Source organism: Chenopodium album, chromosome 7 (assembly GCF_948465745.1).
Source record: "Chenopodium album chromosome 7, dcCheAlbu1.1, whole genome shotgun sequence".
NCBI lineage: Eukaryota > Viridiplantae > Streptophyta > Magnoliopsida > Caryophyllales > Amaranthaceae > Chenopodium > Chenopodium album.
In genome coordinates this window covers 71,556,609-71,575,372 of record NC_137840.1, presented here as the reverse complement: position 1 = coordinate 71,575,372, position 18,764 = coordinate 71,556,609, and the positions used below count along the sequence as shown (strand labels likewise).

Below are 18,764 nucleotides of genomic sequence, written 5' to 3'. Positions count from 1 at the left end.
TTCAACCCCAATTGTTCCTGACCCGATTTCAAATCACCTTAATTAAATGCAATTTAGACCACCTTATTATTGTTGATCAAAGCATTTTGTCTAGCTTAGGGAGACCAAGTCGGTTTAGGCCAGCAAAAGAAAGGAGCATCATCTTCAAATTTAAGAGTTAAATATAATATATTATTTGTTGTATGGTCAAAGGAGATAATTATCTTCCTAAATTATAGACTATAGTTCCCTAGTATATTGTCATATATATTACAATCAAAGGAAATAATTAGTTTGGTAAAAATGATAATTATCTATTTATAGTTAGTTGAACCCGAATATGACCTGACTTAGAAATGATCCGACCTATTGTAACCCGCAAATTATTGACTTGAACATAACCCGACTTGAATCCGAGAATGACCTGACTTGAAAATGACCCAACTTGATTATAACCCGCAAATTATTGACTTGAACCGAGCCCAACTTGAACCCGAGAATGACCCGAATTGAAAATGACCCGATCTGATTATAATCCGCAAATTATTGACTTGAACCGAACCCGACTCAAACCCGAGAATGACCCGACCTGATTCTAACCCGCAAATTATTGACTTGAACCGAGCCCGAGAATTACCCTAACCTGTTTTAACCCGTGAAAACCCGAATTAAACCCGACCTGAATGTAACCCGACCTGTTATTTACCAGACCTAAACCCGACCCAAACTCGGTAAGAAGTATGACCCGACGTGACCCGACTCAAGCATGACTCGACCCAAACCCGAACCGCATAGGTTATGGAATTAATCTGAATTGACCCGACCCGACCCACTCTTACCCGACCCAACCCAACCCGTTTACCCGAATTGACAGCTCTACCTGGGTGTACGGTACACTCGGATAATTTGTTCATCAGTTTTTGCTCATTTAATAAATAAGCATAAAAATGCTCATTTATTAAATGAGCAACAATTAATGAGTAAATTACCCGGATATACCGTACACCCGAATGTACAAAACAGGTTCTCCTCTTCCCAAGTTAAGTTCACCAATACCTTTCAAAATGACAAAATTATAATTCAACCACTAGCCCAATACAAATAACCAAAAGTCCAAAACACAAAGTAAAGTAATTGGGCTAGACCGATACAAAACCACGTGCAAATCACGAGACATATTATTCCTTATCTATCTTCATTATCCTCTTCCTTCTCTCATTTCTCTTCAACTTCCAAAGTTGCTCACTGCAGAAAGGTATGCCTCCTCCATTTCTTCCTGCTTTCTGCATTTTTTTTCTTGCTTTTTTTCTCTCTCCTACTTCCCATTTTTGATTTTTTACTTCTAGAATTATAATTTGTAAGCTCTAAATTTTCAATTTCTTGTTAATGTAATTCTCTATTGGGTCATTAAAATTTATAGTTACTGGCAAAATTTCTCGAATTTGGGATCTTTTTAATTGATTCTATCATTCTATGCTTGAATTTTTTATCTGGGTGTTACGAAATTTTCTTTTATCTTTTTAGAACATGGGTAATTCTATATATTTTTAGTGGGAGTTGTTGAAATTGTGCATATTTCACCTAATTGATGGGGTAGTTTGTATTAATTTCCTGAAAATTTGTTATTTCTATCAGCTCAGATGATTATTAAGGTTCAATTTAGTTTGAAATGTGGGATAACTATTGTTTGTTTGAATAATTTTGTTAAGTAGTTTGGTTTTCTAATTATAATTTACCCATTTTGTTGTTCTATATACTTGTATACAGTTTGTGATATTGTCTGCTTCAAGACTTAGATTTTCGTGTTCAAATCGAATTTGACATCTTGCTGCATTTTCCTTGGAACATTAATTGATTTGGGTTCAATTTTTGTGGGTTTTTCTGTGTTTACAGTGCCATCATGGCAGCAATCTCACCCACATTGTCTGTAAAAAGTAGTAGCTGCACTTATTCAAGCAGTAAACGGAGCTTGTACAATTCAAAATCTGTATCTTCGTCATGTTCGGTCATGGGTACTCCTAAGTTTCAGTCCTTGCGTCTGTCTTCGTCGTTTCTTTGCTCCCCCAATCAGATTATCAAACTAAAATCTGTCAGCCCTAGGTCTACACCACTAAGAAGAGCAATTGGGGGTTTGGAGATTAAGATGAGTGTGGAGGCTGGGGTTGGTGTCATGGGTACTAAGCTAGGAATGATGAGTTTTTTCGAGGAGGATGGTACTGTAGTTCCTGTCACTGTGGTAGGGTTCAAGGAGGGAAACATAGTGACTCAGGTGAAGACGGAGTCGACAGATGGGTACAATGCAGTGCAAGTGGGTTACGAGAGGGTTAGGGATCGTAAGCTCACCATGCCTGAGCTTGGGCACCTGAACAAGTCTGGTATCATTCCCATGCGTCATCTTCAGGAGTTTCGGCTTGTATCTGTAGATGACTTCACTCCTAGTCAGAAAATATTGTTTGAGGATCTCTTCAAGGAAGGTGATCTGGTGGATGTTTCTGGTACAACCATCGGAAAAGGGTTCCAAGGTTCTCTCTCTCTCTCACTCATGCTCTCTCCAATATATTTATCTTGTTGCCAATTGTCTTTAGTATGTTTTACAATTGCTGATAAGGTTAATTGATGAGTGCAAGTAATTACTGGTCTACCTTTAAAACTTGTTGAACATTTTGACATTTGTCTGAAATTTACCTTCAACAAGGAAGTCTGTTTTATAGGTTTTTCAGTCCAAAGATGGGCTTCAGAATGTAACAACATAGCCTATACATGTTTTTGTCTTCGAGTGGTTCTTAGGGCTTTGATGCGACTAGGACGCGTCTAGTCTAGGAATAATGATAACTCTTTTCTGATTCAAAAAATGGAGCTAGGTACTTAGAATGTAACAACAAGGAAGGCTTTATATTCTCCCCTCATGAATTTCCTAGGAAGGACACCAAACACAAATAACTTACCTGATACTGATGCCACTTATATTTCACAATATATAGCAATAGCATACCATAGCAACTGTTGAAGATTCAATACACCTGGGTGCAATGGTGCACCCAAGGCTATTTTTTGATCATCTGATGATGAAATGTGTAAACCAGTGTGCTCTAAAGTAACAGCATTAGCAGCTTGTTCTTCCACACAAGCAGCTTAAACACTCAACCAAACCTTCTAGTTTACCTACATGTAGCAGCTGGCAACAGAACCTCCTAAATCTGCATACACGCTGTCTGCTTTGTTCCCAGATCCAAGTTGCATCTGTACACAATATCGTCAAATACCAAAAACCAGAAACCAAAAGACTTGATAGATAATAGATTTTCTGTACGTAGTACTTGGTTTGGCGTCGTTGGTAATTGTTGACTTGATATCTCATGTATCTCTTATCAGTTAATCAGTTATCATATTGTCTCTCTGCCTGTGTATTAGCTGTCTATTATTGATATGAGTTCATCATGCTACCCTGGTCACAAAGATGCAGAGTAAATTTGCATTGCTCTGAATATGTTATGTACACAGGTGGAATCAAAAGGCACAACTTCAAGAGAGGTCTTATGACTCACGGATCGAAAAGTCATAGAGCCTTAGGATCCATTGGAGCTGGAACAACTCCAGGTCACGTATACAAAGGCAAGAAAATGCCTGGAAGGATGGGAGGAACAAAAACAAAGATCCGTAAGCTGAAGATCATGAAGGTTGACACTGATCTTCGTGTTGTCATGATCAAAGGGGCCTTACCTGGTAAACCAGGAAACCTCTTGCGGCTAGCACCAGCAAAGATTGTCGGCAAAAACATTCCAAAGAATTAGACCATGTAGAAGGTTATTTTTTTTAGTTATGTTTTTTACGGCTGTAGATCTTTTGCTGATCTTATGTTAAAACAAAGAGCATGCTGTAATTTTCGCTGTATATCTCATGAGTCTTGTCTGTTAACATTGGTTTATTGTCATTCCCGTTTTCTGTATTTATTGATCTTCTTCATTTAGCAATATCAGTTAAACACATGAAATTCGGAGATTCAAACAATTTCGATGACAGTAAGATATTTTTATGACACTACTTTTCTGATTGCACATGCCATTAGCTTGTATATTTAAGTTTCAATACTTTATGGCCTTGATATAAATCATTGCAATAATAATCATAGCAAAATAAGGTGACCGAAAAATGGTAATTAATATGAGTAGCTGTCAGTAAATGATAGATTTAGGCAAAATGTAACAGTAGGAGTGATATATAGACAGCCAAAACCAAATAGAAGAATCTCTGCTACTTTTATTGCATGAAGAAAATTTATTACATACTGAACTTGTAGATAGTTTCCTGATATGAAATTATTTCAACATGGAAGAACAAAAAAAAACATCCATAGCATAAGAGAGGAAAAAACAACCATAGCGAAAATGAGGAAACAAAACCAGTAGGTAGGACTAGTGAGATTCTAGTCAATAAACAGAAAAACAGAGGCAATATCAGAAGAATTTTGGTGCATGAAAGGTGCCAATTAGATGATCAGGAAGAGCAAACCCTTCAATTTTGGCCTCAATAGATTTAAGGTCAAAATGTTGTTGATCAGAAACTCCGGCGCCATTACCTTTATTCATGCCTAAAGCTGATGAAGAAGAAAGTGTTTTCTCAAGAAACATAGATTGATTAGCTATATTTTTCTTAAGATCTTCCATTGAAGCACTCAAAATTTCGAGTTCATGCAAGCCAAGTTTATCGATAGGCGCCTCCCACCAACATTGGTTAGGCTTCCTCTTTAAGTTGTTAAACACATCTCCCCTACTCTTTTCAGTCTCTAGGAGATCAAGAATTTTGGTTAACTGCAAGTTGAGTTCGCGCATAGTAGAGCTTTGTTGACCACCAACGCCTTCAGATTTGGTACCATTGCTCGATGTTTGTCGACTTGTAGGGTTACGACTAAGGTAACGATCAACTATAGAATCAACATTTGGGTATCCAAAAGAGAAAATTTTTTGGCCAGGGGAAAAAACAATTATAATGGCTTCTACACCACAAAGAGTGCATATTTCACTAGCCTTCTTAAACAACCCTAGACGGCGTTTTGAGAAGGTAACTTGTCTATGACTCGGGTTTTTAATCCTAGCCATTTTTATCTTTTGGCGACCTCTTGATTCCTTCTTTGCCATGTTAGAAGAATTGGAAAGAATAGACATGACAAAGCTAATTTGTGTAAGTGGTAAGAAATGAGGTTAACTTGAAGGGGTATTTAAAGGGTAATGTGTGGTTCTTAATGAGGCTTTAAAATTAATTTCATTACTTCTTTACCAATTATTGCAGATTTAGGAGTTTAAAATATCTTATCTAATTAATATTTTTCTCATTATGGAGATTTAATAATATCATTTAGTCTGTAAGCATTGTGCATCAAATGTTCACTGTGAATTAAACCAGATAGATTTAATCATAAAACAACCAAAACACATAGAGAAGCATTTGACCTTTAAAAGTCAATTATGTTTCAATTATGTGTGTATTTATTTCAGTTATTAGAAATAACATATTACTATGTTTGAACTTGGGATTCCCCTTAATTCTAGTATTATAAATACTTTTTTTTTCCCCCCTTCGTTACCTTGTAAATTCTTTATTGCTTTTATTGTATGTAGGTGTTACTACATGACTATATGAGACATATTCAACTTTTAATTTTGGTTTTTGTGTAAAACAACATAGTTACATTTGTACAACTAAGCCATGAAAGTTTCATATTTAGACAATGACATTGAATTTGAAGTTATTAGAATCCTATGTTAGGATCTATCGGCTAAACTATGCTTTATATATGTATATACAAGTAATTCATTTTGGGTAATAATATATGTAGCCTTAAGGGTGAATGTACATTAATATTGATTAATTATTCAAACAATTTCTAAGGTTTTTTTTAAGGCGTGTGTGTTTTAAGCCATTAAAAGTGGTTCAATTTTTTTTTACTATAAATCTCGTATCTTGTTAATATGTTTCTTATTGTGTTGAGATAATAAATATTCGCTAGCTTAGATTTTACTCGGTACGTAAAACTTTGGGAGTTAATATTCTAACCGTGCAATTGTATTTCATCTTATTCATTACCTATCCTTTACAACCCTCTAAACAACTTCCGTCGTTGGATTGTGGTCTATACTCTATACCATTGCCGGTTGACTTCAATAGAAACATTTTTCCAATTGCTTTAAATGTATTCCCATCCTTGTTTTAGAGATCGCACCTTCTTAATACAATGATACGATAAATAAAATATTACTCTGTATTACATATGTAAGCGAATAATATTTATAGGAATTATATGATGTGAAAACATACATAAATCGCGGTTCACATTGAATAGTACAAGAGAAAGATGATTAAAAATTTTAAACGAGTAAAATCATTTTTTTTTTTTTTGGTGGACATTGAACTTGGATAATATAGCATCAAAATTAAAATTTTCTTTTTCATTTAATTATTGGCCCGTCTAATATTAACCCGCTCCAACCCACCCAATAAGCTGACTTTGCATTATTGCAATGCTAAGGCCCGCCTGTTTAGGAAAAATAAATTCTAATAATGATGATATATAAGAGATACACGAGTTGCAACTAAAATAAATTCTAATAAGGTCTAACGGATTCTAACACAAGTTCATATAAAATAAATTCTAATAAGTTAAGTAAAAATCAAATACATAAAAAAGTGATGATATTTTGGAGAAAAATGCTTTTCAAAAACCAAGTCTTCACAAAGGTGAAAGCTAAGCATAGAACATGGCAGCATATCACAATTTGATGTAACATTATTTAGAAGCATATATAGAACAGGCCAACTTATAAAATAATATATTCTAGATACCTCTATTAAACTTGCCTATATATGATGATGATGTTGTACACTAATCCTAAGTCAAATAATAATAATAAGATTAATGGAGGAAGTGGCAAAAGAAATGGAGAAAATAGGATTAGTGAATGATAATCATGATTATGTAAGGGAAGATAATGAAGCAGAAGGAGATAATCAAGGGAAGATGAATGGTGGAAAGAAGAATGATCAACAGAAGACAACATTGAGAACACCAGCTGATATTTATGAACACCCTTCTTTTTACTCCTTTATTCTTGATATGCCTGGTCTTGATGCTCACAACATTAAGGTATGTAACCACTCTTGTTACATTAATTATTATTACCCGTTTTCGATCTCGTTTTTTTGTTCATGTAATAGGATATATTCATTCCTTGATTTCTCAAATGTATCAAGTATAAAAACATATGCATGACAATTTACGCGTGTCTATTTGGAGACATCTGATAGATAAAATTGAAACGATACACGTTACTTTCTGTAAAGTCACAAAGATATTATATAGGTTGTAGAATTGGTCCACTTCAATAATTCATCAATAGAATTCTGTACTTAACTATAGAGCAATAGATCACCCCATCAAAAATATAATCAAAATATAGATTATGTTGTGTTGAAATTATTATTAAGCCAAGAATTACTTGGGCACATATTTGACAAATGTAAATATCAACACATATTTGCATTGACAGGTGAAGGTAGAAAAAGGGATACTTCATGTATCAGGAAAGAAGAAAAAGAAGCAGATCATCGGCGAACCGACGACAACGGGGAACGAGGGGGTGAAGGTGATAAGGATAGAAAGGAGGAGAGCAAGGTACATGAGGAAGTTTACATTGTCAGCAGATGCTAACCATGAAGATATCAAGGCAGCTTACAAAGATGGAGTGCTTTCCATTATTGTTGCCAAGACTAACAAGCAGCTGTCTTTTGCTGATGTTGAACAGTCCAATCCCAACTCTCTTACAAATATTACCATTACTTGATAAATTGACATAACATTCTTTGTTTATGTATACAACAGTATTCTTGAAATCATTGAATTATTGGTTTTGTAATGTATGTATTGTGTTTTATTACATGGATGTATTTTATTGATGTAACATGTTGTGGATTGATAATAGACGATAGTACATCTTATTACAATAGTACATGCTTTAGGGGCGAATTCCATGCTTTTTATTTGGACTTGATTATTATGGACTCCATCTCAACGGGTTAATTTCTTCCTTTATGACATAAAAACTCTAATAAAAAAAATACTGTAAAAAATAAAAAAAATTCGAAGTATATCTTTTGTATAATTATAGGAAATTAAATCTAATGTATGGTTTTAAGGAAAATATTAATATTTCCTTTTTTAAGTGAAGGGTTTAGGGTAAAAGTCTTATATATAGGAGTTTATTACATAACATGTAAACAATTTGTACCTCTTAATTATCTCACTACTCAAGAAAAGAAAAAAAAAAAAAACCAATATTTTAAGGTGGTAATCGTGAAAAATGTCTGTATTTATACTTATGCTTGCCGTAGTGGTGGCATGTCTAATATTTGTGCCGGTGATCTTGCCAAAACTGCTGTCGCCGGTGATATTTCTCCTTGTTCCTTTTATTATCTATGTCTTGGTATTATATGCGGCTTACATGTAGCCTAAGATGTATGTACCCAATTTTTTTTTTTTTTTTTATTTTTATTTTTTTTTGGTAGTAACTAGTCCCGTATTTGCATCAACTTTCCTGCCCCCGGCTTTGCATCAAAAACTAGTCCCGTATTGAATAAACAATTTATCAAAATACAATAAGTATTGCAATTTGTTACTTTTAAAGATATATATATATATATATATATATATATATATATATATATATATATATATATTATTTTTTATTTATTATTATTTAGTTCTTATTGTATTGATGCACATTTTCTCTTCATTCTAATTAATCAATGTACGTTCCTTAAAGTTTATGAATGACACTACTGAATTTAATTGATACTTTTCTTCTACTCAAGTATGTTATGTTTTAAGGCGAAAAACTCCCAAACCTAAAGAGTAATACGGAAGCATATGCAAACAAAAGTAAAAGTCCAAGAGCACAATTAATTAATTAATTAATATTTTTATGGATTCTAACTAATACTTCGTACATTACTCTATACTATTAATCTATTACCGACATGAAAATTTTAAACCAGTTAAGCTTATGTCAAAAAAAAAAAGAGGAAAATTTTAAACCAGAAAATATACCCTACCTATTCAATTACATAAATTGATAAAAGTCTTCAATAAATAATATAGAATATGTTTTAAATAAGGGCAAGTTTCACAATTTTCCTAATTTATGTTTTTATAGGGCACCAAGTCACAAAACTTCGGTAAATAACTCTATCACTCTATGGCAATAGAAAAAAAAATATCATGGAATCACAAAAGTTGCCATAAACTCTGCTAAATAAATATTGCAATAAAGATCATAATTTCATTATAAATTATTTAGTACTATAATAACATGCTTATCAATCTTAGAAATACCAGAATATCATGAAGATCATTAAGAAAACCACGCCATAAAAAATCATTTATACGGAGTATATACATTTTGAATAAAGCGACTAAAAATATAGAAGTTTTGGAGGGGAAAAAAAAAAGAGCAGATTCATCAATACTGTTAAAAAAAATGAGGCTTTACATTTCAATACCTAAAACCGAAGCACTAGAACTTTGAAAGTTGCCAACGGCCAACACGAATTTTAAGTAGGAGCTAAATGAAGCAATAACCTGGTTGTCAAGCTAAGTACAAATGAGTGTATGAGACTGGTTTAGAGTCATTCCCTGAGTTCGACCCCTTGGGCAGCAAATTATCATCCTAAGGGAATTGTGGCGATCCATTCTGAACCTATTATTTACCAAACATTGTCCTTGACATAGAAGGCTCGATTCTGACCTTAGACAAAACCAGAACGAAACAGAACAGAAGACAAAGGCCAAAAGAAGTGCTTCATAATTGTAATGACAGACAAGAGGAGACAGTTGCAGAAGATGTCAGCATCTTAAGCATAAAGAATGGTGCTCTAGTTACCATGTTATAACCTAGATGAGCAGTTTAAAGTGCTTCATAATTACCTTATTCTTGAGAAATGTGACTGTTTTCTTGAGGTATTAAATCCTCTGAAAAGATGAAACTGCTTCTGGCATCAAACACATTTGCAATTTGCAGAATTGTAGATTGAATTGCACGTGATGAGGGATGAACAAATTCAGGGAGAGAAGGCAGGCACTGGGGAATGAATTCAGCCTTCTCATGTGAAGGAGCATAGAGGGCAAGCACGGCACGGCAAAATATGAATCTGCAATGTGACAAAGAAACACTTCAGTCAGCTGAATTGAACAACAGTAATCATAATGATTGCAATCAGAGACCAGGGTGAATGAGTTTCTTGTGCAGCAGATATCATCTATAGTCAGGTACACAATGGATAGAAAAGGCTCAAAAAAAAAAAAAAAAAAGAAAAAAGAAAAAAGGAGCAAGATATGGAATGAAAGAAGGATTTGACTCATTTGAGCCTATAACCAAACCAGGGTGAAGGATCTAGGACAGTTTCTTACATATGCCTTGCAATAATATTAAATCGTGAACAAATATGAGTTCAAAAAACTGTCAAGTATCTTCAACATATGTCTAGGTTAATGTCACTCTTTGCTGAAGACAAAAAACCACATTGTCACAGCAACAATAACAACAACAATCTAGTATATATCAGGGTCTGAATCATCTGAAATCTGAATGTAGGTAGCCTTACAAGATTAGATATCCTTTTATGAAGACTGAATCGATAAGGTTTAACTCAGTTTAGTGCAAATGCATCAATCCACATATATATGTCATTTGAGTAACAAAAGAATGGACAAATTCAAACCGTACCTAAGTAGGAGTCGCCTGAGGAATGGATCGCAGAAAACTTGGGACCAAACAGGATCAAGAGAACCTGATGTAGCTAAAGTCAACCCCCAGTCATTTAGAGAAGAAGAAAGAAGCTTGTCGGCAGTATCATACAAATCCTGGCGATAACAATTTCATAAGTCTACATAACAATACAAATTTTAATTCAAGAAAAGCAACGAGCAGAGAAGTTTACACACCCACCGTTTGAATATCAAACCCAGAAGATCCCAGCAGGAGGCAGAAAGCTTGGATGGGAGCTGTGAGAAAGATGGTAAACAGGCTCCCGTTCAAATGCCGAGACCATTCACCAGTGGAAGTAGAGGGTGAAGACTTTGGAGACAAAAGCATAGCAGCTGATTCTCCTTTTTCTGATCCACTTATAATCTACACATAGTTAACAGAACACATGGAGAACAAGTCATCCATCAGTGAGGACTACTGAAAGTAATTGCTGCAGCATTTAGGAATTAAACCCTAGCAGAACAGAAAACCGTGCAAAAGAAGTCTGAAATCAGATTAACTATAAAAGTACAAATATGAACCAGAGCAAAAAATGTCAGCGACTGAGAATAAAGATATTGTAAGTTAACCATACAATGTTTAAAGCACACTATATGACAAGAGAAGATGTTATGTTTCTCTTTGCACAAACCTATTTCAAGTTGGTGAACCCAAAAAACTATTAACCTATAATTTGGCAGGTCCTGGTATAAGTCATTGCTCTGATCATAAGGCAATAACCAGAAACAAGCGTGAGGTATCAGCCTTAAAAACACAGTTTAAACTTTAAAGTGCTAAATTTACGTTTAATAGTCAGCACAGACGAAATCAGATAAAGGCAAAGTCCACATACATTCCTATATTAGTTATCACAAAGACCAATGCGATCATATGCAAGACCACAGCATCACACATATCTATATTCCACTTATCATACATTTTTCAATTTAAAACTTATACAATCAGTTCTGCTATCACTTTAAAATTGTGTGATTCACCAATAATGAAACAATCATAAGAAATTATACTTTCCTTTTTTTATCTTGCAAACAAATCTCTCATCAACAACAGGTCAGTAAAGTTGTGTGAACACATCAAGTAGATTTTCTATGCAAAAGTGAAGTGTAAAGAATAGAAAAGGTCAAAGGCAGAACAAGAAAATGGGAAGTCTGCTTGTCAGTGCTACATAAAAACTATTATGAAGCAAATTTATAGAATTGTTATCACACATCCTCAAATGCCTAATGAATTGAGAATCCCTCCAGCCCCTTTACAAGAAATGGAAACAAGATTACCATGGACCTCTGTTAAATCCCTGTAATAACATGTGACTTCAGGAAAATTACCAATTTAGAGCTATGCATCTGAACTGTTTCAGGATAAAATGCAAATCATTGGATCCATCAATAAGTAGAAGCTTAGAGACTTGCCTTGAATGACCCACTGCTCTCACTGTCAATGACAATGAAGAGCGGCCTTCTTGTAAATGGAAGCAAGTCAGAAGGGTAAATGTAACTGGAACCTGAAAAGGAATGTTGACAACTAATGAATAAAATTATGCTTGAAGGACAAAAGAAAACAATCAATAACCAATTTGCATTTCATTAAAGTGATGCTAATTTTAGTTATTCAGTGTTCTTCTAATAATAATACATACAAGTAATTGACTTGTGTGAATGTACAAAAGAAGCACATGCACACAAACTAACTTGGAGACAGTTTGTCTTGAAAGAGGCAGGACAGATATGACAGGCAAATTGAATTCCAGAAAGATGGAATAGGCAACATGGAAGTCATGCGGAGAAAAAAAATTGAATCCACTATCCATAGATTCCAGCCATACACGCTTAAAAATAAAAATGAAAAAAAATTATAAAAAAATAAAAAAAATTTACCAATTCAAAAGGTATACGCATCGACTGAAAGTTATAATATAATATCTATCTGGTTAGTGTCTTCCAAAATGGGTGAAAAAATTGAAATATCTGCAGGGCACAAAGGGGATTTTGAGGATTTGCAATGCTAACAATAACATCCTCTAGTACCTCTACTTTTAGCATAGCAGTCACTTAGGTTGGCAACTACATTGACCTAAATGACTTGGGCTCGGGATTTGGTAAAGGTATTGTCGTGTATCAGTGATGACCACATTAATCCTGACCCTCAAAGTTATAGAGGCTAAAAGATTCATCTTCCACAGACGAAAGTATGACATGAACAGACACCGGAGAGAAAGAGAGCGAAACAAACCTATACAGGTTTATATTTTCAAATCTATCTGGGAGTAGCTACTTAATTCACATGGGGTTTAAAAACAGGATTTATTATACCTTCATTTCCACGGCACCCAATATGTATGCAGTCTAGGGGGCTATTTGATAAAGCTTCTTCACTTTGTCCGCATAAAGGGCTGTGACCATCAGTCATGGATGTTGCATGCAAGGCGGCGGTCTGAGATTGGAGGATCTTGACACTGCTCTCAGGACCAAGACGACTGCCCGCACCAGAAGAAGGTGAGAAAACTGACCCACTTTTTCCTGATAGATTTTGAATTACATAAGAGACAGCACGAACCAGACCTTTTTAAGCATGGAAAACTAACATAGCCAGGAATATTATGTCCCCAGAAGGCCAAAGCTACCTGATAGATAGATGAAGAGAACACCATCAGCAGGAAGCTCATCGCAAGCTGTTGCCAGAACCTGCCACAAGTAGTGCAAGATTAGATAGCTCATCGCAAGCTGTTGCCAGAACCTGCCACAAATTTTTTTAAAATTTAAGCAGGCGTTTGCAGCTCAACAAGCATGAGAAAACCTACTATCAAATCAATACAGTAAATTCTGCACACTATCCAATTATTCATTCTTAGATTAGCATACCGCAATGAAATGTGTAACTGAAGGACGATAAAGGACAGCTTTCCGTGGATTACGAGGCAGGGTTGGATCAGTAATATCTTGTGTGTGGTTACTGCCACTATTTTTTGTTGTTCCATCTTGGCCTGCACCACTTCCTGAATGGTAAAATGCACCAGAAGGTTCCCATTCTAGACTCTGGAGCATTCTGTACGTGTCAAGGGTAAGCTCTGAATATTTAACCTGCATAATTATTTGAAGCCCAAGTGAGTCAAAAGATCATAAGGGGATCCTTGATATCCATAATCAAGAGTTTCATAAACCACACTTAGAGTATAACACCTAATAGCCTCTACACTATTCTGCCTTTAGGATAACATTTACTGAACAAATATAGTACTTGAACAAAGTCAAGAAAGTAGGCCTTACCTCATTAGGATGGTAGCTACTTAGTACTGCATCCCGTAATTTCAGATTTCTCTTAGGGTTATATGAGGAAACATGTGGTAGAGTGTCTGGATGAGGATCAAGAACAAGACTGTATCTCAAAGGCCTGATGTTCATAAAATTGGTGTCAGCTTTTAGAAATTTAGCTACTTCTTGGACCACCACCTTCCATTCTCTGAAGTTAGCTTCCTAGAAAAAGAATGTGGACATCATGCAAATTATCAGTTACCTGCTATAAGGTACATCCTTTGACAAAGTGATAATAAAGTAAAAAGAAAAAACCAAAAGAAATTGAGAAGAGTAGAGGAGTACATAATTGTAAAAGATTATCTAACTTGACAAGTAAACAATAAAAGTTGATGGAGGCTTTATGAGATCATTGTTAACGGCACACAAGATACCAAGAAAAAGTCACTTGAACAGTTGAACTTCCATAACTTGGATACAAATCAGACATGAAACTGAAGAACTGACCAATCAATACAGCAGTGAAATAACATCCATCCTTCTTAAGTCAAAGCAACAACTTCCTCTGGTTCCAATTTGCTGCTATTAAAAATTACAACTATCTCTTCCCCACAACCTCTTCTTAATATAATGGTATGATAGATCTTGAAACTTCAGCTAACATGTTTTCATAAATCACCTCTAAGTCTCTAAAATAGTTAATTATCTCACAGCATCATCCCAGGAACCACAGCATAGTGGTTGACAGCCGAATTATACATACCGATGGAATACCTCTCAAACTAATCAAAACTTTGGAAAGCATTATTTAAGATAAATTTCCAATATTTACATGATCTGTGTTTTAATCTTCCTGCTCCACCATGAAACTTTCTGCTTCATACTCTGTCCTCTGGTGATATTTGCATCATGGTTAGAGCTATAAGACAGACCTATTCCAAATTATCACAAGATTTACAATGGAAACACCGAAACATAAAGCATTATCTTCCTGTCCCACCACTCCACATTCCAACAGCATCCACATTTCACCAAACACTCCACTAGTCCTTCAAACTCTAATTTGTCACTTAATCAAAATTTAATGATATAATAGAAAATGAAATAAAATACAATTTCTTTGGATAGAACCACCTTATCCATTACTTTAATCACGTCAAACACCCTTTGACTCCTGTCTTGAGGAGTTGCGACTTAAAGTGCCTAAAATGCCATCGTATGCTGTATGGTTTAAGCAGTAATGACTGGAGCATTCATAACTCCACTAGGATCACACTTTCAACTCATACTACGAATCAAAATGCTCAAAATACCAACTTTTTGCAAATATAAAGATAAAATAAAAACAAAGAAAATTTTGTTGGGTGGTTTTCTACAAAGTGTATATTCTATTCGGTTATTCCTTGTAAATTTCCCTGGGTGGTTTTCTACAAAGTGCTTATTATATTCAGTTATTCCTTGTAAATTTCCCTATCAATGCTAAACATTTTTCTAAGGAGATCGATTTCATCAATGTTTATCAAGATTAGCATAAGACCACAGAAATAAAGTATCAGAAGAAATTAATAGTAAATAACCTGAAAAGCCCGCTTGCATTCATCAAGCAAAATCTTTAAGTGATTAACCAACTGATGAACCATATGTCGACGGTTAAGCACTAGACATACTGTAATGAATCTTGCAATAAATCTCAATTGTTTATTTGCAAGATTAATATCTTGAAACATGCCCTCCTTAAAATACTCCCTTGTCAGTAGAGCTTCGTAGAATACATATGATTCTGACAAATAGCTTGCGTCACTTGTGCGTGTATACTGTCCAAAATAAAGCTGACCAATCCGAGATGCAATCTCACCAATTTCCCATCTCTTTAGCCCACCATCTACCAACTTCTGCCGATTTGCTTGTTGAAATTTCCATAACTCTGTATATACTTTGAATACTTTGCAAAAATAAGTGTCAAACCTGCATTATTTATATATACTATTGCATATCAAAAACCAAACCAATGACTGAGGGTCCAAATAGGCAAATAGCCCTCAGCCCCTCACTCTTCTTACATAAAGTTTCATCAGAAATTTACTCATTCTTAAAATTTTGATTAATTGCCAGAAAAAGATGTAAGATCTAGCAAAGAATAGCAGAATTTGTGAATTTTTCCCCTCCAACCTGCTGTAGGCTTAGTGTTCTAATCCTTGCCAATTAGTGCTTTAAAAGGACAAACATGATAGAGAGGAATACTGAATATCTAACACAGCCATACAAAGGGAAAATAAAAGTCTAAAATCTAAACCAACATTTCTAGCCACCAGCCACAATATCCTTCAATTGTACAAATAGAAAAACATCTTAATAAAGCACATTGAATTTTACATAAAGATCAAATTCCAGTTCAATATATAACAAATCAAATTACAAGAATATAAGGAATAATAGAAACTGTTTCTTTTCTCTCTTGGATATTTGTTGTAATTATTCATTTGGCAAAAATGTTATCAAACTCCACAGAGGAGGGGTGTATCCAAGTATAGTATCTCTAACAAAACCCTCATTCCTTAAAATTTCTTCTTAATCAAATCGTCTCTTGTGTCCAATTGTTCCCCCCTTCTCATAAATGATACTATCTTCGTCTTTCAGTCAGCATATAATCCTCCATAGTGAGTCCAGCATCTAAGACAACTATGATATAATTGCAAATATCAACCTTTGTAACAAGCCCTACCAGGATGTCGAGGGAAGACTTTGTAAGTACAAGTTCTAACCTCTTTAGAAAAAATTTTCTACAGCATCTCACACTTTAGTGTAATATACTAATTTATGTTCCCAGCGGTAACCCCAAAAGGTTTCTAGTACCCTTTCTGATTTTCCACAAGGGTGAGGAAGGTCAAACAAGCACAAGTTGTTATCCTCCAAAAGTCCAAAATGAGTCTTTCCCAGCCAAGGCAATTACAGTTTTGAGGCTGACAATGGACTGTAAACAACCCCTAAAGGCTTCTAACAAACTTTGATAGAGGAAAAGTATTATCCAGAGCAATGAAAGAGGATACATTAGTAGAAAAGATGCATTCCTGTACATTAAAAATAATGAAGAAATATATTGTCTATCACATTTCACGTCAATAAACCTGAAATATAGCCGAGCATGTTGATCTATAATTACTCTTGCATTAAAATATAAAATATTTGTTGGCAACATCCTTAGCTGTGAGATAAAAGAAACTTGATAGAAATATATGTTTCCAAGAGGCCAAAAAGAGACTAAGCCCCAAGACAATCCCATGAAGCTGCTAACCCAAATCAATCCCAACAGCCTATGCCCAAACTGAGCCTCCAAGACCAAGGGCTTCCCCTCAACTTCAACTAAGATCCAAGGGGTCTAAGAAGATCTCATTGGCACAAGTCATAGCATCAAATTTGCTAGTAGCATTGTGAGGCACAATATGGCTTATTCTCCTAAAGAATGTTAGGGACTAAGTTCTATTAAAAAAAAAAAAAATGTTAGGGACTAAGAGGCAACTCTAGTCTCTAGGAATAGGTTTTGCAGTTTTGCTACATGGACAAAAATCTCTTTCAAGTGAGGCCAACAGCATTTGGGATTGGCTTACTAATTTACGAGTGCCATCTCAAGGCATGGTGCAATTTATGGCCCTCGCGTCTAATGTAGACAACAGCCTCTCTAATATAGCAAACATAACACTATTTATCTAACTGCCGGCTAAGCTCCCTACCCCTTACCGGCAGACGCCTTACAACAACTAGTAACTACACATCAATGGTAGCCGCCTTATCACAACATGAGAGAGCATTAGTCCACAACGTTACAACAATCACACCCACCTAAGGCGAAAACCTCATGTAGGCAATCAAGCTAATGTTGATGTTAAACCTCAAATGAAAACCAGTAACACCCTACATTTCTTACTTTCTTCCAATCATCAAAATATCCACTTTAACCAAATCAAAACTCCAACAATTCACAAATATCAAATTATAATTATGCTATAATTCAACACACAAATGATCAAATTCTCCCAGATTAACACATTAAATAACAAGAAAAACCCAATTCAAACACAAAACCCATTTCTATAAAATACTAAAATCAGGAATTCAGCAATCGAGAAAAAGAGAAAAGAAGAATTGTACCTGTTGCGCTCATAAAGGGGCAAGTCCCTGATCTTAGCAAATTTCTTATCAGCCTTATCAACCAAAGACCAGTAGATTTCAATCGTGGGTATCCCACTATTATGCTGCGCCATTTTTAGAGTAAAATTCAATTCTTTCTCTCTCTTCTTCAGACTCAATTGACCACCCAGAAAAGGGTCTGAGAGACAGGGGAAGAAGAAGCCTGAAAATGGGTAATTCTTTATTCTTGAATTGGGGTTAATAATTGTTGTTTGTAGCAGTAATTTGGTAAAGTGACGACCCTAATTGGATGTGCTGATCACTACTTAATACTTAATTCACAGCATCTTAATTGGAAGCACGAGGACCCAATTTGCTTACTCCGTAAATAGGTCGGTGTAATTGACATAATCTAATCCGCTCTAATCAGGTTTGGAGTTTTGCTTCTAATAGCATATAAAAGTTACTCCCTTTGTATCAAAGGGTCAAAGGATGGATGAGATATTCGATTTGCTTTTTATGAAAAATCACTTTTGATTTCAGATTGTTACTAAGTCGTAAGTATCTATACTTAAGATGGGTATTAAACAATTGTTTA

At 34.9% G+C, this 18,764-nt stretch overlaps 3 protein-coding genes and 1 pseudogene across 3 annotated transcripts; 2 read left to right on the top strand and 2 right to left on the bottom strand.

The window, feature by feature from the left end:
• The first annotated feature begins 1,124 nt into the window (after positions 1-1,124).
• Positions 1,125-4,034, top strand: LOC145639419 (large ribosomal subunit protein uL3c). Its single transcript, XM_081690659.1, has 3 exons — positions 1,125-1,234; positions 1,873-2,501; positions 3,481-4,034. The coding sequence occupies exons 2-3, from the start codon at positions 1,880-1,882 to the stop codon at positions 3,768-3,770; spliced, it is 912 nt and encodes a 303-aa protein (XP_081546785.1). The 5' UTR covers positions 1,125-1,234; positions 1,873-1,879; the 3' UTR covers positions 3,771-4,034.
• A 399-nt stretch (positions 4,035-4,433) lies between these two features.
• Positions 4,434-5,114, bottom strand: LOC145640624 (agamous-like MADS-box protein AGL62 pseudogene; annotated as a pseudogene).
• Positions 5,115-6,886: 1,772 nt separating this feature from the next.
• Positions 6,887-7,894, top strand: LOC145638368 (17.3 kDa class II heat shock protein-like). Its single transcript, XM_081689336.1, has 2 exons — positions 6,887-7,117; positions 7,521-7,894. Exons 1-2 carry the CDS (start codon positions 6,890-6,892, stop codon positions 7,812-7,814), a joined length of 522 nt encoding a protein of 173 aa, XP_081545462.1. The 5' UTR covers positions 6,887-6,889; the 3' UTR covers positions 7,815-7,894.
• A 1,474-nt stretch (positions 7,895-9,368) lies between these two features.
• LOC145638367 (uncharacterized) lies at positions 9,369-18,466 on the bottom strand. The gene is made up of 10 exons (XM_081689334.1): positions 18,188-18,466; positions 15,619-16,006; positions 14,057-14,263; positions 13,652-13,870; positions 13,414-13,474; positions 13,103-13,309; positions 12,203-12,294; positions 10,974-11,156; positions 10,752-10,888; positions 9,369-10,176 (listed from the first exon to the last, which is right to left on the bottom strand). The coding sequence occupies exons 1-10, from the start codon at positions 18,298-18,300 to the stop codon at positions 9,954-9,956; spliced, it is 1,830 nt and encodes a 609-aa protein (XP_081545460.1). The 5' UTR covers positions 18,301-18,466; the 3' UTR covers positions 9,369-9,953.
• Positions 18,467-18,764: the final 298 nt, after the last annotated feature.

What these genes read in the sequence shown, in the direction of transcription:
- LOC145638368 (XM_081689336.1), top strand. Translation starts at nt 6,890, where the DNA reads ATGGAGGAAGTGGCAAAAGAAATGGAGAAAATAGGATTAGTGAATGAT. An exon ending in TTGATGCTCACAACATTAAG is followed by an intron (nt 7,118 to 7,520) that starts GTATGTAACCAC and finishes TTGCATTGACAG; the next exon opens with GTGAAGGTAGAAAAAGGGAT.
- LOC145639419 (XM_081690659.1), top strand. Translation starts at nt 1,880, where the DNA reads ATGGCAGCAATCTCACCCACATTGTCTGTAAAAAGTAGTAGCTGCACT. An exon ending in CATCGGAAAAGGGTTCCAAG is followed by an intron (nt 2,502 to 3,480) that starts GTTCTCTCTCTC and finishes TTATGTACACAG; the next exon opens with GTGGAATCAAAAGGCACAAC.
- LOC145638367 (XM_081689334.1), bottom strand. Translation starts at nt 18,300, where the DNA reads ATGGCGCAGCATAATAGTGGGATACCCACGATTGAAATCTACTGGTCT. An exon ending in TCTCTTCATCTATCTATCAG is followed by an intron (nt 13,310 to 13,413) that starts GTAGCTTTGGCC and finishes AAAATCTATCAG; the next exon opens with GAAAAAGTGGGTCAGTTTTC. An exon ending in TGGGTGCCGTGGAAATGAAG is followed by an intron (nt 12,295 to 13,102) that starts GTATAATAAATC and finishes ATTCCTTTTCAG; the next exon opens with GTTCCAGTTACATTTACCCT.